This window comes from Artibeus jamaicensis, unplaced genomic scaffold, assembly GCF_021234435.1.
Source record: "Artibeus jamaicensis isolate MK-2021 breed Jamaican fruit bat unplaced genomic scaffold, CSHL_Jam_final scaffold_1019, whole genome shotgun sequence".
Taxonomy (NCBI): Eukaryota; Metazoa; Chordata; class Mammalia; order Chiroptera; family Phyllostomidae; genus Artibeus; species Artibeus jamaicensis.
Window position 1 is genome coordinate 9,503,253 of NW_026522025.1, and position 25,673 is coordinate 9,528,925.

The window sequence follows — 25,673 nt, forward strand, 5'->3', positions numbered from 1 at the left end:
TTCAAAGCCTAATGTGATTGCTTTTATTTTAGGAATATCATTGGTAGTGTTTTCTAAAGATACATGACTTGCTCAAGGCTACACTGGAGGAGATAAAACTGGATTTGAATCCAGTTCCCTCTGGTTCCAGCGCCTGCCCTCTTTGCTCAAAGCCACTCCACTGCGCTCCCTCAGTTCAGAGCAGGTGGTGGAGCCTTCACAGGACAGGCCCATTCTTCCTGCTCTCCTTTCCCCTCTCCTTCCCTCCCACCTTCATGCCCGAGGAACAGCACAGATGCGGTAGTCGACTGGGGAGAGGGTGATGCCCATTCTGAATTCCAGGCTCAGCTTCTCATTGTCTGGAGGCTTAAAGGTAAATTTTTGCAAAAGGGAGGTGAAGAAAATAAAGAGCTCAGCCTTGGCCAACTGTTCTCCAAGGCATGCCCGCTTTCCTGAAAGACAAGAACATAAGACGAGTTATGTTTCCAGCTCATGTCAGTGCCCAGCAGAGACTGAAATCTACTACATCTTCCAAAACTTCACAGAGGAAGGGCCTCTAGGCCCTGGGGCTTTCTGTACAGAGGCTTGTGTAATCTGACCACCACTGGGCTGAAGCAAAACACAGAACACGTGTGTGTGGACTCCTCTCAGTGCCTTCAGGGCTCAGGCAGGTGAAGGTGCAGGTGTAGGTGATGACAGAAGTGAGAGGCCTGGGTTCACCTGGAAAGTGGGGGTCTAGCCTGCAGGCTGTGAAAAATTAATGAGCAAACACCAATGACCAAAGCAGAAAAAAGTTCATTTCTTTCAGTCCCTAGAAGAGTACTATGTAAAAGTACAAGGCAGTAATGTCAGAGCAACGTTTCTAGAGTATAAGCATCTGACCCCTAGGTCACGTTTTCCTCCTTAGTGGTCAGGGACCTTGCTGACATGGATGGCCCTGTACATGGGAACTGCTTCAGCCCCCTCCTCCCACAGTTCTGATGCCTGACAGTCCTTCCCCCAAAGTGCCTTTGCTTCTAACGTGAGCCCTAGGCTGGATCCTTTACTCCAGGCTCACACTTGGCCTTGTCTGGGCCATATTGAGGGCTGGGTATGTGAGTCCAGAACTGGAGCCAGAGAACAGAGTTCAAATGCAACTCCTTCTACTTTCTAGACATGTGATTCAACGCAAATTAAATTCTCTAGGCATTAGTGGAAATGTGTGTTTAACATGGGAACTGTGTTTTGTGTATTTCCTGAGCTACACAATGAATCCAAATAATAATATAGAGAGCAAAACAAAATATCTTAATACATTTGCTGGATCATATTAAACATTCTAGCTGTAAAATAGCTTATCTGTAACTTTGTGTCATTAGTAATAAAAAAAATACCTAGAAGAATGCAAGTTAAAAGACTCCTGCAAGTAAATCATTTGGTGCTAGCATTACTAAAATAGCTTTCTGTGTATTACAGTTGTTTTCTGTGATACTGTCCACATTGTGCCCTTTATTCTGAAGTAATTTTAAATGGACAGAAAACTTGCAAGAATAACAATACAACACACTTGTTTGTCCCAGGTTCCTTTAGAGTAAATTGCCTACATTACCCATGACCTCTTCAGTATGAATTCCCTCAAACAAGGACATTTTCCGACATAACCACAAAATCGGGAAATCACCATCATCTATCTTCTCCTCAGGCCTTAATCAGGTTTTTCCATTCTCCCAATAATGTCCTTCATTTAGAAAAGGGTCCAGTTTAGCATCAGGACGTGACTTTTCAACCTCCATGACTATGGCCCCTTTGAAAATGACAAGTGCATTATTTGGTAACTGTCTCTCATGTTGCCTCTGGATTAGGTTCAGGTTGTGAGGTCAGGCCTCCCTGGTGGCCAGATCAGACAAGTGAGGCTGTGTTCTCTCTTCACTCCGTCAGGTGGGACATGTTTTGATCTGTCCCCTTACTGGTCACCATTACGGTGGTGTCTACCAATTCTCCCCTGTAAAATTATTCTTTTTCCTTTTGCAACTAATAAATACTACCTTGAGACTATGTAAATAAACCAATTCTCAATGAACAAGTTTTCATTGTTCTTTCTTGTCCAAATTACTATTTACTCTAATGGTTGTCTGTCAGGAATTTTTTAAATTACATCATGCCTTGTGCATTATTATTTAGCATCTGTACTAAAGGAAAAAGCTTCCTTTGCTTCGTACTTTATTTATTCATTCATTTATTTGTGTTTTATGAAATCACAAATTCTTATTTTTATTCAAAGAGGTAAAATTTGTAATTAGTGTTTTGATCTCAAGATACTTGGGATTTGTCTAGTAAATGAACATTCAAGCTGGTATTTTCTTAATTTGGGGCACAAAAATATTTTCCAGTTCAGCTTGTGCTTTCCCTCCCCTGGGCTAAAATCAGCCATTTACACCAGAAATCCTGGTTCCTTTCAGGGGATAACATTATGCAGAAACCAACATCTGGGCATTAGATGAGCTCGTTGGTATCAAGGTGGTGTTGCTCCCAGGGCATGTCCATGGGTAGAGCTGGAAACCTGTGTATGTACATAGTGTGAGTATATATTTAAATATATACATCCGTGTTTATGTTATTTACTTTTATATGTACCTACCTATTTATCAAAAATATGAGTTCATATCAGTAACATCCGATTTCAATCCAACACCACAGAGTTCATTCTATTATCTCCCTTCCCCTATTTGTAACTTCTTCCCATTATCCTCAATATGTTTATTATTGGAGCAGTATCCTGGGTATATAACTTCTCTTCCATCACTGCCACTGCCATGCTGTGCACACCCTGCCTCATCCTGCATGTTCTCTGACGCCCGGTCTAGGATTCCACTGTTCCCTCCTTTCTGCAAATGCCCTTCTCACCCCAGTGGGCTCCAACACACACAGTAGTCACTGGGACTACCTCTCTTGTGTGTGCAATAATTTATTTTCTCCCTAAGTAATCCATAGTCAATGCAAAAAAGGAAAATAGTGTGAAAAAGAAAAGTATAAAAAGCTGCCAGTTAACACCCCTAAGGTTCAATGTCATTATCTCTACAGTGGTGACAGTCCCACGAACCTTATAAGTTGCACTAAACAAAAACAGTTGTTTTTTTCTACTTCATTCATTTTCAGATCCTCATGGCTGACTTTTTGGCACACAGTAGCTCAAGAAATGTTTTTAGAACTAAGTAACTGGGAAATTACTTGAAATAATCCATGAAAAATACCTAATTCAACACTAAGAAATATACTAAGACATTCTGTTATTCATTTTACCACGTTATAACAGCCTTTTGGAACTGGCTGGCTTGCCAATGAGAGACTTGACACAGCAACCCCTTTTGCACCATTCAAGTAGTTTACCGTGTAAATATATTACCTGGATTTATACAGAACGATTACAATTTAAAGAGGCAAAGGGGCACACATACAGAATAAAGTCCCATCAGATCCAGCCATGGCATTCAGAGTCTCTCCCGATGCCCATGATGATAAAAGCAGTAGCTCCTTTCCTTGTCTCTCCCCATCCCCTTATTATATTAAAAATTGGCTCTAATTCCATGTGAGTAGGTAGCCCTTAAAAAGAACTTGAAACATTGAAAAACTCTATAAAGATGGGAAGTATCCAGTTGTTTTGTGAGCAAGAGGTGAGGCCTGAGTCTCTGTCCCTTTGTTGTGGGGGAGAGAACAAAGTGAAGCTCAAGTCCACATGAGAGGCAAGCAAGGGCTCAGGAAGTGAGGGCAGCCTGAAGCGATGCCAGCCCTGGGAATCCTGAGCTGTAACAGCAGTAACAGGGAGTCACGTTGGGCAGGACTATGTAAAGTGGAGATATTCCAACTAGAAGAGCAAAGGATGATGGGGAGAAAAGCAGGGAAGGCCTGGCAGAGGAACTGTGGATTCACACACTCCCATTGTTTTCAAACTCACCTAATGAGAAGGGCAGGAAGTCTTCCCTTTTCTTAAACTGTCCATTCTCCAGAAAATGCTCCGGATTGAACGTGTCAGGGGTGGTCCACTTTGCAGGGTCCCTGTGCAGTGCAGTCAGATTGGTAATAAGCATGGAGCCCTGGAGAAGGCAGGGAAGACTCAGGACGGGCTTCACCTGTGCAGCACACCTATGCAGCATGGTGGACGTCCCCTGCTCTCAAGCCAGAGTCCGACCATATCCTCACCCTTCCAATCCCACCATCTTCTGAGCCCAGTCATCCCCCTTCAACCCACCCTGGGCCCTAGTCTTTGCCATGGTACAGCTTCCAATGATGTACAGCACATGGCTTCTGGGAATTTACTAGGGAGGTGGGGCTCCCCTTGGCTGATTATGGATCTTCTCCACAGGGACAAGGCAGTGTAGCACTTGAGAAAGAACATGCAATGTCAGAGCTTTGCCAGTCAGTGCTGTACCAAAATCAATCCAGCTGCTCACCAAAGTGGTAACGATGGCAGAGCTAGCAAGGTAAAAGGTGTCTCATTCACTCCATGTCCCCCATTCTCTTCTTCCCAATGTCTACTACACTGCACAGGAGGTTTCACAGTAGCATCAGGTCACCCAGTAAAAGGAACCACTATCCATGCAAGTACATGGCAAGGAACCTAAGAGTCTACCTTAAGCCCTCCTTTCCCTCATTGTGCCTTCATGTAATTCTTCAGTGAGGCTGGTTGATTTTACTGCAGATTTCTCTCGATTCTGTCTTCTCCATTCTATGTCTGCTCTTGTAGTCCAGGCTACCACCTTGCTGTCTACACTCCTGTAATAGCTGTCTAACTGTGCCCCCTGTCCTCTCGTCTTCAATCTGCTCCACACTCTGAAACCAGAGTGGGCTTTGAATATAGGATTAATTTATGTCATACCCATCTACCCAGCCACCTATACCTTAAACTTGAGAGAACCCTTCATTGGCTTCCCATCACTCTGAGGTGACAGAGCCATTGTCTGGCCCCTGTCTGGGCCACTCTCTCTCTGCCTGCCCTCCCATTGCGTTGGCCTCTTTCAGCGTCTCAAACAGCTCTGCTCCCACTCATTTCCCTACCTTTTTAAATGTTGTTTACAGTATCTGGATGTCTTTCTTCCTTCCTTTGTCACTGAGCTAAGCCTTGAGCATCCTGCTGTCCTCAGCTCAAACATCACTTCCTGTGGAAGCCTCCTGGGACCACTGCTGCTCCCACTCCCCACTCCAGGCAGCCTTCGTGTGCACAGAGACCTGTGCGTGTTTTCAGGGGCAGCTGTCAGAGTTTCCAAGTGTGTAGTCATGTGGTTATTTTGCTCAGGGTCGTTTTCTCAGGCCTGAGCATTTTGGTGCTCAATGAACATTTGCTGGTTTAATTAAGAATAACTGCTATTTTAATACTTTCTTTACTTAGCTCTAGATTTAATGTTTTTCACGCGTGGTCTCATTTTACTTCCATCTGTGAGAAAAGTTTTCATGCATTTTACAAACGACAAAAAAAACAAGCTCTGAGATGTTAAATAACATGCCCAGAGTCAGGTAACAGAAGGAGGTAGAGCCATGACTTGAACCAGGCCTATCTGGCATCTAAGTCATGGCTCCTCACCTCCACTACGTAGTAACTTAGGTCTCTCAGTTCTCAGGACGGTTATTTAACTTGGCATTAAGAATCAGGGGTAGAGCTCGGATGGTTCCCTGGAACTTAAATGAATTGCTACAACAATGCAAGCAGCACCTGTGAATTAATTTAGACCTCAGCCAACAACCTGGAATCAGCAAGTATCAGTGAATGTAAAAGCTGCAGGCATAGCTGCTTTCCCTGGGTCTGCAGGGACAGTGACCAAACGTGTACAACGGGTAAGCCCTCCTGGTTCTATCTCTTAAGCTTGTCTCCAGGTAGGACACATGCAGAGGGACAGAGACAACCAGAATGGACCCACAGAGGCTGACCAAGGTGGTGAGCTCACACCGAGGTGGTGAGCTGTAAATGTGCAGTGTGGAGAGAGGACACCAGGGGGCACAAGAGAGCTGTCTGCTGAGATTATAAACCTGGAGGACAGAGAATTCTCTTCCTGAGGACAAGGCACTGAACAGGGAGGAACTGAGAGCAACGCCAAGATGACTCATTTAAGGTCAAAGTAACACAACTCCTGTGTAAAGAACATGATGTAGTAGTAAAAAGGTGAGCCCGGGTATCAAAAGAGATCTGGTTCTTGAACCCAGTTCTTATCACATGGTAGTTGAGAGGCCTTACACAAGCTGAATCACCATGAGCCCCGATTTCCCAATTTATACAATAGAAATAACCAATTAAACTGAGAACTGATTAAGCATTCTGAAAGAACCTAAGTATTCTATGGGACATAATTACTGCTTAGTAAGTGTTAGTTCCTTTCTCTCTTGACACTGAATAAGGCACACACTTAGATTGGTTCCTCTTGTGGGACAGACTCTCCACCCCCACCCCCAAGGGGCTGCAAGTAAAAGCTGAAACATCTGTGGGAATATTATGTCAGACATTGCCCCAGGAGGTCTCAGTTGACCCTTTATATTTCACTATTCTATAGCCCCAGGATTGTGAAGCAGAATTTTCCATAATAAGTGTGGCAGGTCCTTAGTCTGGAAAGATGCTCTACCAAGGCAAAGGAGAAAGTTCCATGGCCAAGTCTGACTACAAATGGCTGCCTGCTATATCTCCACAAAGATTCACAACACACATTTTATAGTAAGAATAGAGAAATCCCACAGCAAAGAAAACCCAATCTTTGCTTACACATATTGACCTAGGAATCTCCCTTCCCCTCCATAACAACTGTTAATATCTAGTTGAACTAATGTTCTAAAGGCCACACATGAAGAAATATTTTAGTATTGAAGCAGGAATAATATATGTCGCTCCCCATTTAAGCGATTCCCTAGCACAACAATTCATGTCAATTTTCTATTTTAGTTTCCTGTCATTTAAAAAGAGGACCTTGAAGATCTGAGGCTGGAGTCCCTAATTACCTTTGGTAGGTAGTATCCAGCCAAGGTGGTATCAACTGTCACTTCCCTGGGCACGTTCAAGGGGAGGATATCTCCCATTCTCTGCACCTCATGGACAACAGCATTGGTGTAGGGCAGGAACTCTCGAGAAGCCATGCTGGGCTGCTGCGACTGGCCAAGCACTCTGTCGATCTCAGCTTGTACTTTTTCTTGTAAAGAAGAGAAAGTGCTATTATTTTATAACTTTCCCTGAGCCTGGTTAAGCTAAGGAATGGAGTAATGAGGATGAAAGTGCCAACCACCACAGGGGGCTCTATGTGCTCTTGTTTCTCAAGGTGGAAGATGGAGAGTGGAAATCAGGCCGTGGGATGGAACAATTCTCGGTGAACGTTTTTACTCTACAAAGTTACTGCTGCAAGTTCCTTAAACACTTTCAGAATCAGTTTCTTCTTCATTTTAAGTGAGCTAAATCTACCTCCATCTTAGGGATACTTTGAGATTCATATTACCTGATTGAGGTGAGCACTTAAATAATAACAGAAACTGCTAATCACCCCCCAATATGTTATTTTCCTTTTTCTACAATAGAGGTTTTAGCTGAATACCTGGTTATCAGGCCAAAGACTCCATCTCCCAGATTCCCCTTTTGACTAAGGGTGATCATGTGACTAAGTTCTGACTAGTGGACTGTGTGCAGGAGGAACGTTTAATACTTAGCAGGTGCCCCTCCACTTGGTCCCTTCTCCATGGTGGAAAAGCAGCCTCTGTGGGGAGCAATAAGTGTCAGTGCAGTGAGGGCATCATCTTAGACTGAACATGACAACACACCGGAGAGGTGGAGCCCAAAGGGCTCTGCAGAGGGTGGTTCAAATTTTGTACCTGAGAGCAATAAGCTTCTATCCTATAATTCTTTTACTGTTCATTTAACATTTTAATGCTGGTAAAAGACATATCAGATAAAATTTATCACTTTAACATTTTTAAGTGTACAATCTAATAGTGTTAAGTATACTCACATTGTTCTGCAACCAATCCTCAGAACGTTTTCAAATGCAGAAATGAATCTATGTCCATGAAACTCCTCCCTCTTCCCACTTCCCGGGGCCTCCAGCATGTAATATTCTACTTTCGGTTTCTATGAATGTGACTACTCTTGATGCCTCACGTAGGGGAATCACACAGTATTTGTGTTTGTGTGACTGGATCATTTGACTTAGCATGATGTCCTCAAGGTTTATCCATGTTTCAGCATGAGTCAGACTTCCCTTCCTACGTAAGGCTGAGTGAGATTCCATTCTGCTCCACATTTTGTTCATACTGTCTTTCATAGATGGACATGGTTACCACCTCCTGGAGACTGTGACTGATGCTGCTATGAACATGGGTGTGAAGTGCTGTCATCTTCAGCCATTATTATTTTGGAGCCTCTATTACAGAGACCAAGTCTGTATCCTAACTAAGCAGCTTTTAAACTTAACAAAATAATGTAATTCACAGTTGCAAAGTCATTTTCCATTGTTACTCAGGGAATATATATACACACACTTATAAACACACTTATCCTTAGTACATGGGAAGCTCTCTGATCTTCTATTTTTATTTTAGGAAAAGAATTGGTTTCGATCCACTAAATTCATGCTATATCCCTTTTATAAAGTGTTACCCACAGTTTAAAAAACTGTATAATAACACATCTGATCTCTCTTCTGGGACCTGGAAAAAGAAAAGTGGTTCTACCAGTCACTGTCCTTGAATGAACTGCAGTTTGTGAGGGAGATGTATAACTGATGTGCAATACACACAGCAACGGAGGTGCGTTAGGTCATCTGTAGAGAGAGAGTGCTAGGCATTTTGTATGGGACAGGGAAAACATGGAATGAGAGGTAGTATTTAGCAGATTCATCAAGCAGAGCTCGTGGTTTACCAGGCAGAAAATTAAGGAAACACATTCCTGTAGAGGCAAGAGCTGGTGTGATGACACAGAGGCATAAACAATGACAATGCAAAGAAAATGACATGTGATTTAGTGAGGCCACCATGCAGCGTGGGTGGAGGTGAGGTTGGACAGGAAGTAAGAGGCACACCAGAGGGCATGATCTCTCAGATTAAGAAGTTTGAACACTATCTCCAGGGCAATGGAAGACATAACTTCAGAGGAGGGAAGGCTAGGACCAGGTTTCTTTTCTTTCTCTCCCTTCCTCCCTCCCTCTCTTCTTCCTTCCTTCCTTTCTTCTTTCCTGCCATTTTTTTCCTTTTGTATTGTCTGACATTAACCTCGCCTACAACCAAAATTTCACATGAGAATGTAACTCTCTCCTGGAATTCACCACAATGTCAAATCACTTCACTGTTTTTCCTGCTGGACTTTGTGTTTCCTGAGAGCAGGAGCTCTGTGTTATATTTGTGTTAGGATGACCTATCACAATCACGACAGAATAATTGCCGAATGTGCCCATTCTCAAGTCTGCACGGCCTTGTGACCATCCTATCCATCTTCCCAGTCTACCATGCTATCTTCTGCTCCCACCTTCGGGGCAGCGTGCCCCAGGAGACACCACTGTGTGCTGGCTCAGGACACCCACTGACATGCTCACCTTGGATTTCTGGGTAGAAGGCCATGTACAGCAGAGCCCAGCGCAGAGTCGTTGAAGTTGTCTCGGTGCCAGCCAAGAAGAGATCCAGGGTGGTGCAGACGAGGTTTTCCTCATGGAAACTGGAAGTAGCATTGCCCATATGCTAGAAAGCACCATGCTGATTAGTGGATTTAGAGGGTTCTCAGTCACCAGGATACAGAGGGGCTTCATTCTAGGGAGAGTCTGTGGGAGGAGGGGGCCCTAGGAGGCAGGGCTTTCCCCTTTGGTCTCCTCAGGAGGCAGAGTCTCATTACAGTAATATTGTTAACACAGTCCCCCCCCCCCCAAGTGCTGGAAGCTTTCGTTAGTTTGGGTGAATGGAAATCAAAACTAGTTTTTAATGCCTATAGTTTGGATGAAGCAATTGGTACAGCAGAGAGAGAAGGTATTAGTTCAGTGGGGAGATGGTCCTTGGTTCAGATATTAGCCATAGTGTTCACTATTTCTGTGACACAGGGCCAGTTACTTCACCTGTCTGTGCCTCAGTTTCCTGTTTTATAAGATAGAAATAACAAAACATGCCTCTGAAGAAGAGATTTTGAATCATATGAGAAGAAAAGGGTGTACAGCAAACACTCAACAAATATTTATGCTGATACTAGAAACAATAATTTAGTTCTTCTACATACAACTAGTTTTGTATCTCTCAGTGAATCTTTTTTTGTAGGGGAAAACTCTCTGAACCCACCAAGCATTCCTTAGGACAGCCCGTCATCATTACCACCTTGCTCTGAAAGGCGCCCTTTGTCAACACTCCTCTTCCTGTGAGTCCCACACCTGCGCACCATAGAGCATGTGGAGTCTCCCCTCTGAGCAGAAGCCAGTGTTTCTATTAATACCATGCCAATAAGCTGGAATAATAAAGGGGACGGGGAAGAAATCCACCATTCCTCCAACTTCCACAAGAGGACCACATAATGGGATAGTCAAAAATTATGAAACTAATGCAATGAAGTATACTCGTCAGAAGGAGTACTGATTTAACTGCTACACATCCAATTTGGTCCCCCACCCCATTTCTTCCCTATAATGTTGGAAAGTGGGCAATATGGGGTCCCATTTAAGTCTTGAGGATGAACTCTGGCGTCTGACTCAGTTTTCCTTGTGTTCTGTACTTGGAAAAGAGAGAAGAGTAGGTAATTGGGCAGAGATCCAAGCAATAATAAAAAGCTTTGAGGCTCAAGTCTTATTTTTCCTTTTTTTATACAGCACCTGCAGATATGGGGAGAGGGCAGAGACTAGAAGATGACAGGCAGTATTTGGGCATTCCCAAGGCCTCAAGCCAAATATCACCAAACCCCTATTTTTACTTCTAATGGCCTCATCCATCCTAAGTTAATGCTACTCTCTCTTTTTAAAGATTTTATTTATTTATCTTTAGAGAGAGGGGAAGGGAGGGAGAAAGAGAGGGAGAGAAACGTGTGTGTGGTTGCCTTTCACATGCCCCCTACTGGGGACCTGGCCCACTACCCAGCCATGTGCCCTCCCTGGGAATCGAACCAACCAGTGACCCTTTGGTTTGCAGCCAGCACTCAATGCACTCAGCTACACCAGCCAGAGAAAGTTAATGCTGCTTTTACACTCTGTGAAATCCTGCCTGTATGTCTACTCCCCTGTTGTAAGGTCAATCATGACTCCCAGAGATGTCCATGTCTAATCTCTGGAAACAGTAGATGTTATGTGGAAAAAAGGAATTTCATAGGTATGATTAAGTAGAGGGTCTCGATATGAGAATATAATCTGGAGAATCCCAGTGGGCCCAATACAGTCACAGGAGCAAGAGTGTTGTAAGGAGAAGGTGTAAGGATGGTAGCAGACAAGATGCTAAACTGATGGCTTTGAAGATAAAGGCGAGGGCCAGGAGCCAAGCAATACAGGCAACCTCTAGAAGCGGGAAGGGTCAAGGAAATGGCTTCTCCCCTGCAGCCTTCAAAGGAGCCAGCCTTGCCAACACCTTGACTTGAGCCCATTCCAACTGCTTCCAGACTTTTGACCTCCAGAGCGGGAAGAGAATGAATTTGTGCTGTTGTGAGCCACTAAGTTAATTTGTTACAGCATCCCTAGGGAACCCGTACATCTCCACTTGTTCTTCAAAAGCACAGCCCAAGAAACAACTGTGGTTTCCTCACCTTTTCTATTTCCTTGAGGTATGCATCAATAAAATCTCTTGTCTCCTCAGGATTCCAGTCTCTCTTGTGCTTTTCAATCACATGAGAAATAAACAATTTCAGTTTCTCCCATTTGCTGAAGAGTGCTTGGTGGGGTCCAGGAACGAAGTGCATTATCCGTGGAAAAGTAGTATAGAGCTGATCAAGAGAAACAGAACAATGATGGAGACGTCATGGTCCCAGTCTCCTACTTTTTAAGAAAGCAGAAATGTTCTTTTTCTAGCTCTCGTTTGCCTACACTTGGACCTTGGTTGTTCTCTCTCTCATCCTTCTTCTTATCCCCCCAGCAAAGCATTTCAGAGCTCTATCCAAAATGTATTGTTTGAAATAATTTGTCACCACCGCAACTGCTCTGTCTCCTCTAACAAATCACCGTCTGTTGTTCGGACGCTGTAAGAGCCTCTAATAGTTTTTCTGATTCCTTTCTTATCCCTGTTCCCAGTCTTTTGCTACAGAACTGTGGAGTGATCATTTAACAGTTTAATCCATTGATTTCCAACCAGTGTGGGGCAACAGTTTTTAAAACAGGCAATACCTCATTATTTAGTCAGAGGCACAGAATTTGTTTTCCTTAGACTGTAAAATTTAAAAAAGACAAAAACCAACACAATAGCTGTCCAGTGTGAATGAATCAATATTATACCTATTCTAATCAGATTGGCAAAAAATGTATACTTTCGGTGCACTGCAAAATTTTAATAATTAGTATGCATGTGCCATGAGATGAGAAATGTTGAAAATCGCTGGTTTAAGAGGATCATTTCACTTTTTGTTTATCAGTTCTTCAATGACTCCCCGAGACGCCCAGGTAAACTGCTGCATTGTTCTCTGGGCATCGAAGCTCTACAGGAGCAGGCGCCTGTACACTCCTGTCACTCCCAGCCACCTCACCTTCTCCTGGCTGCCCCTCTGGTCTCTGTAAGGACATTGAGGGTGTGTGCAGGAAAGGCCTTTGGATTTGCTATTCCTTCCAGCTGGAAGGCACTTCCTCTGAGAGCTCTGGAACCCCAGCCCCTTCACTTCATTCAAGTGCTGCCCAAATGTCATGAACTTGGAGCAGCCTCTCCTGATGTTCCCTAAGTAGTAGCACCCCTGTCACGCTCTTTCCATTCCCTTTTCCTGTCTAATTTTTCTTCATGGCAGTTAATACTCTCTTATGATATGTGTATATATATCACAAGTTATATATATATACATATATGTGTATATGTATATTTATGTATGTATATATAATATGTTTGTCCCCACTAATCTCCTTATTTCATTTTTCATGAAATAAAGATGGTTGTGAATATATTTTCTTTAATAATAATAATGTAGTATAAAATGGATAGCATAGCACAATGGAAAATCACCTACAATTATGACATGATTAGGTTTGGCTAATAGTTCTACTGCTTTCTACCTATGATACTTTGGTAATAATAATAATAATGAGGAGGAGGATGTAAGTTGTCATTTCTTCATTCAACTAGTTGCCTCTGGGGCCCCAGGGCTATGCTGGTGGCCAAATGACATGAGGTCCACTAAGCAGCTAACCCAGGGCCAACGCACAACTATGCGGATTTGCTCACACATTCTCATATCTGCCTGCATCCACCATGATGCTTCATTTCACCTTTAAAACACTGCTGTGAAAACTAACTCAGATAAAGTATGTGTAGTTCTCTATCAAAGTACCTGGTCTATTTTGGGATTCTAAGAAATGGTTATTAACCCTACTCTGCTGACCCTTCTTAACCCTTTAGAAATTTTATTTTCCTGGGGAAAGTCAGCTGGGTACCTACCCTGAACACTCATGACGTCCTGGCATTTGTTTTAATAAGAAGTGCAAAAATGGAGTTGCTGAGTTGGGGACTACCATGTATGGAAGTGAGAACAAGGAATTTAAAAAAAAAACCTTTGACAATAATAATAATAAAAACAACAGCTCACTCACTGTGGCCTTCGCACCTGACAGGACTCACACTAACATCTTTATCCATTTGCTGTAATGGATCCATAGAGCTCCAGGCAAAGATGGTTGTCAGGAATAATGAAAAATGACCTGTTTCTAGATACCTGAGAGGCTACCTCAAGCTTTGGGGCTGCTTTTTACCTAGACATGCCTTCCAAACCCAGAACAGTGGCTGAGAGACCAAGGGGCTTCATAGAGTTTTTGACAGACTCAGAGGCCCCACGACATGGAGTACAGGGCCCAACAATGAAGGGGCAAAGTTTGACCCCCAAATGCCTCTACCCTATGAAATTAGGAGACTGATGATACCTTGCAGATGGGCATAAAAACAGAGTAAGAGCTTTGGAAACCTGGCATCTTCTATGCTCAGGTTTATGTATGGAAGAGAAATGACTGTATGCACCCACATGAACAATTGTACTAGAATGTTCACGGCAGGTTTACTTCTAACATTTAAAACCTGGAAATAACCCAAGTGTCTCTCAATAAAGAAGAGGATGGCAAAGAGTGGCATACCCATAAAATGGAATCCTATGCAGAATTTTTAAGCAGAGCAACTAATACAGATGGATCTCAGAACAGGGTGCCCAGGGGGAGGCCAAGCATAGAAGAAAACTTCTGAGACAGGAGGTCTGAGGTAGCTGGGTTAGGGAGGGACATGGATGGGGGACTCAAAGGCAAAGGCACTCTTGGTCTTTTTAAATAAAACAACATAAGTGCACAAGTGTATGGCATGTGAAGTTCACTGCTTCCCATGCATGTTAAAAATGTCTTTGCACACAGCATTTAGATAACATTTGCCTATGTTATCTAAAATGCTATAGTCACAGGTTTATTTCAAATAAGATTGCGTTGATTTCAGTTTTAAAGGGTTATGGTAGCTTAAAAAAAACCCATGCCCAACATCAGCCCCAGCATCTTTACCCAAGAAATTAAAGAGAAACTCTCACGTGGGACCACACTGACGTCTCCAGACGTACAATCTCATCCAGCAACTTCAGCATTTCTTGAAACTGATCATTCTGGTACTCAAAGCGCTCCCCAAAGGTGATGGAACAAATAATATTGGAGATTGCATTGTTGATCTTGAAGTGAGGGTTAAAAGTCTGTCCTGGATGTGGAAGAAAATGTATATCTTTGAGATTGGTTTGCTGCTGTGTTCTACTGAGAGTCCACAAGACATATGACATCCTGAGGACAGAAACACACCTGAGGCTCTGGCCACAGCACCCTAGACTGGGTCAGACATACAGCATGTGCTCACTCAGTACCTAGGAAGTCGGACGAATGACTGGAGTTTAAAATCAATAATGTCTTTAGTGCCCTTCTTCTTGTGCTTACTTCTAGAGTTGCATGAGGGCAAGGTTAGTTGTTCAGTAATATCCACAGGGCCCAATATAGTGCTGGGCACAGGACAGGCACATAAATACTGAATATGTATCTGTTCAGTGAGTGAAAGGGCCACAGTCTGCTGCACCTGTCCTAGAGGAGGACACTCACCATTCTCCTCCTCTATTGCCAGGGTGAGGTGATGGACCTCCTCCTGTATGCGCTCCTCTAGGCTCTTCTTTCCTAAGCCAAAGTTCCTTAGTGTTGTCAGGGTGAACCTTCTTTGCTCCTTCCATATCTGGCCATTGGACAGGATCAGTCCTGAAAAAAAAGAAAGCCAGCATTATGAAAAGAAAGCCAACATATGGAATTGGAACGTGTATGAGACTGTAGAAAGGAAAAGGTCATTGGGCAGTTGGACAGCATTCAGAACAATCATCCCAGAGCAATGAATATAACTGCCCACATGTACTGATTGGTGGCAATAACAGGCACGTTTGTATTTTTATGCATTATGTAATTTAGTACAGAAACTTGGGGAGGTAAATAAAATTATCAACCCCTTTCCAACTTTGCTGAAAACACTGAGGCACAAATAATAAAGTAAGGTTTGCAAAGACACACACAGGATTAATAAGCAGCTGAGCATATCTACCTGACTTCAAAGTCCATGCTCTGATTACTAGTCACATAGCTATATTTAAGGTTTTATGTTGTGCTACACACTAAGAATGCACGTGAAGTTAGAAAATCCATATTTGTAAAGAGGCAAGGGTTTCATAGGAGAGATCCCACTATGGTGAACCTTCATAAGTAAAGAAATGACTGAAGAAACCAGAGCAGTGAATATCTTGTGCAAAGGAAAAGACAGCATCTTGTTGTGTTCAACAGACCATCACTTCTTGTATAACATGTGTAAGGCCACACTCCTTTCATTTCTTCACTTCTAGAGCCCTCTTGAATTCCTTTTAATGTCTGACTTTGGCTCTACCCTCTCAGAGAAATGGCCCTCCTTGCTGTCAAATTCAGGGTTACTTTTTAACCTCATCTTACTTGGTTTTTCAGCAGCATGAGACACTTATTCCTTGAAACGCTCTTTTCCAATGGTGTTTAGGACGCTAGACTTCCCAGATTTTTTTCTTAATTCTCTGAAAGCAGAGAATTTCCCATATCTCTGGCTAGTTCATCTTCTACCCAGTTGTGAAATGATGGAGTTTTTTGAGAGAAGGTCTTCTCTTCTTACCCTATACTCCAGTTCTGGAAATCTCACACCTAAATATTTAAATAACATCTATTGATAGTGACTTTCAATTTGTATCTCTGAGCTCCATACACAGATATACGACTGTCTGCTTGGCTTCACCAACTTCAAAGGCATTGCAAACTCAGCACCTCCATGATGGAATTCATGCTTTTCTCCATACAACTCCCCACCCAAGCAAACTTACCTTGTCCTCCAAACACCTTTCTTTCCATCCATATACCTGTTTGGATATCTACCTAAACACTTCCTTCTTCCCCTATTCCCCCTTCTTCTAGGTCATTGTGTCCTACCGGATTTACCTCCTGAATATCTTAAAGCCATGTATCTTCACTGCCACTGTCCCAGTTCAACCTAGTTTACTGTCCTATCTTGCTACCTTCCTAGTCCAAGCTACCACGTTCTCTAACCTGAAGTGCTGCAGCAGTCTCTTGCTTCCTTTATTTCAGTCACTACATTGCAACCAAAACAAGTTTTTAAAATGTACAATGTCTATATGATAATTCCTTTCTCTACTGAGAACCAGTTAAGAGCTTCTTTGTTTTTAGGATAAAACCCAACATCCTTATCAAGAACTTGCATAAACTCTTCCTGGCCAACCTCTGCAGCTTCATCTCCATTTAATTATTCCATTTGATCTCTGTTCTTTCCACATTGGCCACTTTTTCATTCCCTCAAGTTCACTGTGCTTCTTCTCACCTTAAGGACTTCTTGTATTCTATTCCCAATGGCTGATTTCTTCTTGACTTCATTAAATTAAATGTCACTTACATTAGTTTTCCCTGAATCCCAGGGCTAGATTAGGTAACCCTAATAAGTGCATTCTGCATATATCTACAAGACAGCTCTAAATTATTAGAGTTAGTTAATAGTCTTTTTCTCTGAATAGAACTTGACTTATAGAAGAACATGGATTTTATCTGTCCTACTCATTGTTTTATTGCTGGTGCTTAGCACTGTGCTTCACATTGCAAATAATAGAGTAGATGGATGTAAAGTTAATAGATAAAATGTTTCAAAGAGGAATGGGAAGCATCTGAAAAACTGTGCTTTGATAGAGTAATAAATTTCAGTTTTTATTTAGATTTTCAAATGTTTAAGTTCATTTAATGATAATTTACACTATTCATGCCATGCCAAACTGTTCTAGTGTAGACTGGAAGGCGTGAGATAGCCTGTGGATACAACCTTAATGATGAAGGATAAGGACCTACAGTCAAGAAGGAGAAATGGCCAAACCAGCAGAAGGAAGCAGATCCACATCCCTTATCCTAGTGGAAGAGAGACCAGAAAAAGAGAAAGTATTGGCTCTTTCTCTGCATCATGGAATACTGCATTGTTTATCAAAGTCTGGTCAGTAGTTTTTCAAAGTGTGACAGTGAGTTCACCCAGGAGACTCAGTTTATTCTAAATCCCTGACATTAGGGCTGATCCAGCACAATCCTTCGAGAGGGAACCTTTGTAGGGAGATGAGAGCATCAAGCTTCCACTAAAGGCAGGAATTTATAATGGGTGGGGTCTGTAGGGTGTGCTGGAGAGGTCTAGCCACAGAGGCATTACTAACACACCTTAGAATTTTTAAACATACACATCTGACATTGTCCAGAAACTTACCATTTTTCTGGAAGATCCGCTCTCGAATGGGGGATATGGGGCGGTCAACAAACTTGTGGCCCTGGTGGACAAGGGCCTCTTTGATTAAGGGCAATCCAGTTACAATAATTGTAGGCCAGATACCAAACTCCATGCTGAAAACGTTCCCATATTTCTTCACATACTGAAAAATAAATAGTCAGATGTGAATATGCACATCTTTGTGTGTCCAAGAAAGAAGGAAGTGTGTAGCTGGAGGGCTTGTATTGAGAGCATGGGTGTGTGCTCTCTTTGAGCCAACAGGAATGTTTCTCCCTGTTTTATTCTCCTCGTCTTCTCCACTACACATGGATTTAATTCACTATAGGACATGAACATACATTATGAAACATTTTCTCATATGGTCAACCTATATGGATTTTGTAACCATCTTCCACAATCATGAAAATGAGTTACAAAGATATAACTATAATAAAATAAATGAGGGCTCTAACCTCAAGCATCATAGAGTCTAGTGAACAGAGTTTAGCACCTGTGGCTCACCAAAGAAGGCTGACATCTGTGTAGTGTAAGTCTGCAATAGCAAGCATGGATTTCTTACTAAATCATGCCTGTTTAAACAAAAGAGAAGTCCCCTTTCTCAACATGCACTCTGGAAGACACAGAATGCATTCCAGGGCTGGGGCCAGGTGTGCAGAAAAGTACTCCAGCTCTGGAGCTGTGTATGAATTGTAGCTGTACAGTTCACTGGCTGTGGGCTCTTGAGAAAATTGCCTCATTATTTTGAGTCTCAGCTCCCCAGCTATAAAAGGCAGAATATGGTCCCCCCATCAGATGGTTCTGTGAAAGAATGGGAGCAGCAATGTGAAAGGCACTTTGTTTCCTGGTACCTGGTGCATAGCTGCTGGAGTTTGTGAGGAATGAATGTGATCTGTGGAGACAGAGAGAACCAGAGCCCAGGGAGGTGTGGGAGGAAGGCACTCCTGGTCTTAGACAGACCCAGCCACTGGGTACCATGTTAAGCAACTTTCATCTTTTATCTGATTCAACCTCACAAAACCCTACAGTAGTAAGGATTTCCCTTGTCTTTCAGAAAAAGAAAACATGTCATAGCTAAAGTAATGTAGCCAAGGTGACAAAGCTATTGAGTGGTGGAAGGATTTTTCAGGCATTATGTAAGATTCGAGGAAAAGAATGTGCATCTGAGGTGGTACCAGGACCTCAGAGTTTAGTGGGGTCCTTAGAGCGTAGTGACAGTGAGAGAGTGAATGTGAGAGTGAGAGAGGGGCAGAGGGGAGAATGGAATGGTGAGTGGGTGTGTCATGAGTGTGCACAAAGGTGCAGGTGTGTACAAGACAGGTTAAATGACAGGGAGTGGTCACCTGTCAAAGTCTTTCCTGACCTGCCTATTCAAGAGAGGACTCCTGGTAAACCCTGTCCCTGCCTCTGGTCCGCTGGGCTTGTCTGTCTGCAGGCAGGGGATATAATAGAAGGGCTCCATTTCCTCCAGGTGCCTGGAGCTTCATCTCCATGATGTCCATGCACTCATGATCTCCATGAGCCCCTTATTTCCCTGGACCCCATCAGGCCCATTGGAGCAAGTACAATGGATTTGGTCACATTCCACCACCCCTCTCCCACAATATATTTACAGAGTGACATGCTACTCAACAATATAAAGGGAGAAAACTCTACCCTTTGCAACAGAATGCGTGGACCTAGAGAACATATAAGCCAGTCAGAGAAAGACAAGTACCATATGATTTCACTCATATGCGGCATCTTGAAGAAGTGAAGTAACAAAGTAAAGACAGACTCATAGAGAAAGGGCAGGCTGACCACTTTGGGGGGTGGTTAGTGAGTGGAGGAATCAAAAAAGGGAAAAAGGACACTTGGACACGGACAATAGTGTGGTAATTGGGGTGGATGGGTGGAGGCAGAAGAGGGCATAAGGGGGATAAAATGTAATGGGAAATGCAATAAAAAATAAATTTAAAAAATTGATACTGAACTCAATCCTTCCATTGCTCTTTTGGGCCAGAGTCTTCCATCAGTCTCTGTTCATTTCTAGCACAGCATACCCTGTCTTGCTAGAAAGGGCAGAGCCAAGATTCTACCTCGTTAGTTTGCTGCTAAGAAACTACAGGGATATCTTGTTGAATTCTGGGACATACTTCTTAGGCTTTACAGAAGGGTTTCTTGACTACTTTAGAATACTCAATAAGGATGTTTTTAGAACATCTGAAAATCTCCGATTAACCTCAGTGACAACCTAGATTCTCAGCCTGTACTGGGAAGGTAGTCAGCACTCCATTAGCATTTACTGAAGGAATTTCTTTGGAGTTCCATCTCTGATATATCCATGCCCCTGTATTTCAATAGTCCAAGATCACTGCACAACAAACTTTTATGGTATGATGAGCTGTGCAAACATGGACAGGTCAATGGACCCCCTGAAACCCTGGTGATACCTAACAACTGTTAAATACACTGTGCTGGTCATTGTGCTAATTGCTGTACATGGAAATAAATGTACAACTCAGAGGAAATTTCAGAAGACTTTGTAAGATAGTTCATACTTTTTTAATCTTTTAAAAAATATTTATTTATCTTTAGAGGGGAAAGGGAGGAGAGAGAGAGAATATCAATGTATGGCTGCCTCTGGTGGGACCCCTGCTGAAAACTGACCTGCAACCCAGGCACATGCCCTACAGGGAATCGAACCTTGATCCTCTGGTTCACAGGCCCGCACTCAATGCACTGAGCTATACCAGCCAGGGCAGTTCATACTTTTTAATGTATGACCTTAAACAAGTCTTTTAAAAACAGACAGTAAAAGAATGCGTGTGGTTAAAAATAAGATGGTTGGGAAGGCTAACACAGGCTTATATTTAAAAAATAAATATAGAAAAATAAAGAGAAAAGCATTATCATAGCAACTATATGAGGGGCAAATAAAAATAGTTAAGAGACAGGAAATTCAAATGAGGGGTGAAATTTTCAAATGTAGAATTAAATAATTAGGTGGAGCAAAATAAATATTTAGAATAAAGTTCAATTACAAGTGGAAGGGTAGTGATAAAAAGGTTGGGCGAGGTTCTACTTGATCTATGTACTTAAACTCCAGAACCATCAGGACAAAGACACAAGGAAGTGAAATTAAAAAAAAGGAAGAGTGTGTACGAATTCTCAGCCCCACCAGCTGTGTGTGGGAGGTCCGGCTCCTCTGAACACTCACCAGCCCTGAGCAGTGTGTGTGCACATGTGCCCACACATCTGTCTATCATTCCCATAGACAAAAGAAAAGTCTCTTATGTATTTTACTAAGATTTAACACCTTTCTGCCAATATCTATATTATATTTTAAATTTTTTCTGTTTATGTTTTCTAAATATTTTTGTGTATCCAAAGTTCAATGTTATTTTATTGATATATAGAAGCCCAAATAAACTGTTAGAAATGAGCATCATTTTATTTTTATTACACAGGACTATGAAAAGATACAGACCAAAGTCCTATGGAGGAATTACTGAGAGCTGGTGTGTGTGTCTGTATGTGTGAGTGTGTGGGTGTGTGTTGGGGTTGTGGGTGCCAGAGGGGGAAGAATGTTTCTCGTTCAGTGAACTGTATTTTAAACTACCTCAAAGTGTGTCTGTTGCTTTTATAGTCAGAAAGTATTTTTTCCAATAAAGCAAAAGACAAAAAGAAACTTAAGGAAATAAGAAATGAAACTTGGTAACAGTGCTTTTTAACTTTTTTGTCATAGCATCCTTTGAGACTTTAGTGTATGCCATGGATCTGCTCTCCAGTAAAGTCCTGTATGCATGCATAGTTATGCGTGCAGATTCAGATGTTCATGAGTTCCCTGGGGCCCATGAACTCCTGATTTCCACTCTTGTATAGTAATAAGGAGGCATGATGTTCCATGGAGCAGATATGGGTAGATCTCTGACTTCAATTTCCCCCACAGTAAGGAAGGGGCTACCAAGCCATCCTCATTGTCCCTGTGCTCATTCTTTCTAGCCTGATGAGAATGGAGGATGAAGTCCTGTGGGGGTTCTTACAAGCAACACACTATGTGGAGAGGTGGGGAGAGGGTGGAAGACCAAAACAGCACGGCAGGGGTTTAGAACCTAAACTGACATTTGGACCACAATCCACAAAAGTGAAAATTCTGACCATAAACCCATTGATAACCTGCCAAAATAAAAGATTTACATGGTATCCAGAGTCATATAACATAATGCACAAAGTATCCAGGATATAGTTTAAAATTATTCACCTTACCAAGAATACAGAAAATCTCAACTTTAATGAGTGGACACAAATACTGAGATGATACAGATGTTGGAATTACAGGATAAAGATGTTAAAACTGCTATTATAAATGTTTTGGTAAACAAATATAAACACGCTCCAAAATAAAAATGTAAGCATTCTTAAAGAAAAAGGAAATATACAAAGAGAAATGTTAGAAGTGAAAAATACAATAATCTAAACCAAAAAAATAATAGACTAACTCAGTTGCTGAGGGGTAATGACAGATGAATCAATAAAATTAAAGAGAGATCCATAGAAAATCTGGAAGAAACAGAAAACTGAGGTCCAGGGAACTGTGTTAGAATAACCAAAGGTCTAACATTTGTGCCATCACTGTCCAAGAGTTCCAGAAATAGAGAAAATTTCATGTGGAGTTGAAAAAAATATGTGAAGAAATAATGGCTGAAAAATTCTCAAATTTGGTAATAGGCAAACCTACAAATTCAAGAATCTCAGGCAACCCAATAAATGCAAAGAATTTAAGACCCAGCGATATCATAATCAAATCTCTGAAAACTAAAAACACATGAAAAGTTCTTAAAAGCAGGTGGAGAAGAACAACTCGTTGCTTATGGGATACAACAATTTAAATGACAGCAGATGTCTCATTAGAAAACATGGAAGCCTGAAATAAGTGGTACAAACGTGTTGAATGAAAGAAACTGTAGACCTAGAATTCTATATCCATTGAAAATGCACTGCAGAAATGAAGGCGAAATACATTATCAGATGAATAGAAGGGAAGAAAATGTTTTTCTAAGAAACCAGCTCTAAAAGAATGATTAAAGGAAGTCCTTGAGGGATAAGGAGTAGTAACGGTAGAAAACTCGGAACACTGGGAGTGGGGAAGGAGCAACAGAAAAGGGTAAATAAATGGCAAATTCTCTTCCTCTTGAATGAAAAAACTGTGTTTCCCAGTTAAAAGCAAAATTATAATATTGTCTCATCTGGTTCTCAATGTATGTAGAGGTAATATTTAGACATTTATATTATAAAACATGGAGGCTAAGGAGACCTAAACTGTCACAAGTCATCCATATTCCACTTGAAGTGGTGAAATGTTGAGACTAGGACCCTGCAATAAAGCCAAGTATGCAAATTGCTATCTCTAGAGCAACCACTTACAACAAAATACAGGGATATACTCAAAACAGTAAAATAAAATAGATTCTTGAAAAAATGTTCAAGTGACCCACAGGAAGACAGGAAAGAAGAAACAGGAATAAAAAACAGGAAATATAGGAAAAAATAAAATGGCAGACTTATGTTTTAATATATTCATAATCATACTTAAATATGTAATGTAAATGCAGCAATTAAAAGAGATTGACAAATAAAAAGATGACCCAAGTATATGCTGTCTATAAGAAACATTTCAAATATAATGATACAAGTAGGATAAAAGTGAGAAAGTGGAGAAGCATACACCATGCGAATACTAATGAAAAAAAGAGCTGCATTGACTATGTCATATCACATAAACTAAAGTCCAGGCAGAGAAAATCACCAGGGATGAAGAAGGATGTTACCTAACAATTTGTGAGTCAATTCACCAAGATAACACGACAATTATAACCTTCATTCACCCCCTAAACAAGCTGCCAAATACATAAAGGAAAAATAAACAGTAGTGTATAGAGAAATAGACAAACCTGTAGTCAGAGTTGGAGATTATGACATGAATCTCCTAGTAATTTGTACAACCAATAGATAAAATGTCAGAAAGGGTATAGAAGAATTAAACAACACAGTCAAACAATAAAAATCTAATTGACATATTAAACACTCTGCCTAACAACAGCAGAATACAGATGACCTTGAACAAAGCCAGGATTGGGGACTTGGACATAATGCACAGTTGAAAATCCATATACATCCAGCACACACGTTTTGTTTGTTTGTTTTTTTCAAGCATGCATGAGAGTGTCGCTTGATCCGTAAAGCCAAACTTAACCTAGTTTTAAAATTGAAATGATACAAAGTATGTTATCTGACCATAATGGAATCAAAATGGAAATCATTAACCAAAAGAAAACTGGAAAACTTCCCAATTCTTGGAAATTAAACAATGCATTTCTTAAACTGGGATAGAGATTTAGGAGCCTACCTTTAAAATTCTGTGACTAATGCTGCCAGTGTTACCAACTGGATGTTCCTTCCAGAAACTGATAAAACCTTCCCCATCCCAATTTGAGTAAATAGGCACATGCTTAAAGTGCTCCAGGCATTTCTAGGGGAACTAATCTTTTTGCACATCTGGTATGAGTCATGTTACTATTGACCCTTCACTGTTTTATTTCATCTTCAAACACCACCTGTCACAGTGTTGCCTCTCAGCAAGGAACCTGTGCCGAGAGGCAGAAAACCAGTTGAGGATTGTTGAGAAAGTGTTAGATGTTGGAGAAAAAATTTTAAGGATTTTAGAGTGGTCCCAGTTAGGGACCCCTGATGGGAGATTATTATAAAGAAGTGAAAAGAGGTCCTAAAAGTTCCTAGTGGCTTCAGATGGAGACTGAACTTGTTAAGGAGAAACATCCTTAAGCGCTAAAAACATCTGAGCTGAGGAAAGACATTTTAGCATATTGCACAATTACTTCCTGACAGATGCTTGAAGAACAGGAGGCGCTCAGTCATCCTGGTGGTGGGAGAAATTCATTTGAAAACTGGTAAGGAATTAGGTGGTATTATTACTTTACACGTGGGAAATGGAACATTCGAGAGGGAGAGAGGGAAAGTACAGCTTTTCCCCCCAAGGATACTGATACTAAAGAGGACATCATATTACAATACGATGTTCTGAGAATATTTAACAAGACACCATTAAACGAGTTGAAGTAATATGCCTAGCACACAAATGGTAAACAGTTAACAGTATTTCACCCCTAAAAAGGGCATGTAAAATCCTGCCAGTCGAGGAAAACGAGGCTCAAAGTGGGGTTCACCAGAGGACTGGCATTAGCAGCAGAGCCACCCATCCTCCTGCTCTCAGTCCCCAGGATGTCCTCCACCTGCAGGTCATAGTCAAGACTCGGGGTCCAGCACCTCAGCCTGCTCCTACCTTCTGAAGGGACAGATGCGGCCGCTTAAAATCCAGTAGGAAGAAATTCCCAAAGAAAGGCACACTCCTGGGCCCTGGAGGGTAGTTCTTTGGGAGCCGTCGTCTTTTGAAGAAGTTTGCAAGGACCAGGAAGACCAGGGCACCGAGTAAGAGAGTGCTGGGATTGAGCGCCCTCCAGATGGCCGCCAGTAGGGAGCCCATCGCCCAGAGCGTGCCTCGAACTTCTTGCTTCTCTGTGCCCTGGGCAGGTGAAGTTCCTGTCTGTCTCTGTCATTGCAAACCCTTCAGTACCGCCCCTCCTTATCTGCCAGGCCCCGCCTCACAGAACTGTGTCCCGGAACTTCGCCTGGCCCCGTCCCTCCTCCCTCCACCCTCCACCAGCGACACTGTGTGAGTCTTGCTCCTGCTGCCTCTGCCCCTCCCTGCCCTCCTCCCCTCCCCA

At 42.0% G+C, this 25,673-nt stretch overlaps 1 protein-coding gene across 1 annotated transcript; it reads right to left on the reverse strand.

Annotated features, from left to right (window-relative positions):
- LOC119042498 (cytochrome P450 2J2) lies at positions 1 to 25,523 on the reverse strand. Its single transcript, XM_037136247.2, has 9 exons — positions 25,232 to 25,523; positions 17,875 to 18,037; positions 15,171 to 15,320; positions 14,621 to 14,781; positions 11,675 to 11,851; positions 9,507 to 9,648; positions 6,934 to 7,121; positions 3,911 to 4,049; positions 1 to 431 (listed from the first exon to the last, which is right to left on the reverse strand). The coding sequence occupies exons 1-9, from the start codon at positions 25,430 to 25,432 to the stop codon at positions 253 to 255; spliced, it is 1,500 nt and encodes a 499-aa protein (XP_036992142.2). The 5' UTR covers positions 25,433 to 25,523; the 3' UTR covers positions 1 to 252.
- Positions 25,524 to 25,673: the final 150 nt, after the last annotated feature.

What these genes read in the sequence shown, in the direction of transcription:
- LOC119042498 (XM_037136247.2), bottom strand. Translation starts at nt 25,432, where the DNA reads ATGGGCTCCCTACTGGCGGCCATCTGGAGGGCGCTCAATCCCAGCACT. An exon ending in GCGGATCTTCCAGAAAAATG is followed by an intron (nt 15,321 to 17,874) that starts GTAAGTTTCTGG and finishes CTTTTTTTTCAG; the next exon opens with GACTGATCCTGTCCAATGGC. An exon ending in AGACGTCAGTGTGGTCCCAC is followed by an intron (nt 11,852 to 14,620) that starts GTGAGAGTTTCT and finishes TCTCTTGATCAG; the next exon opens with CTCTATACTACTTTTCCACG.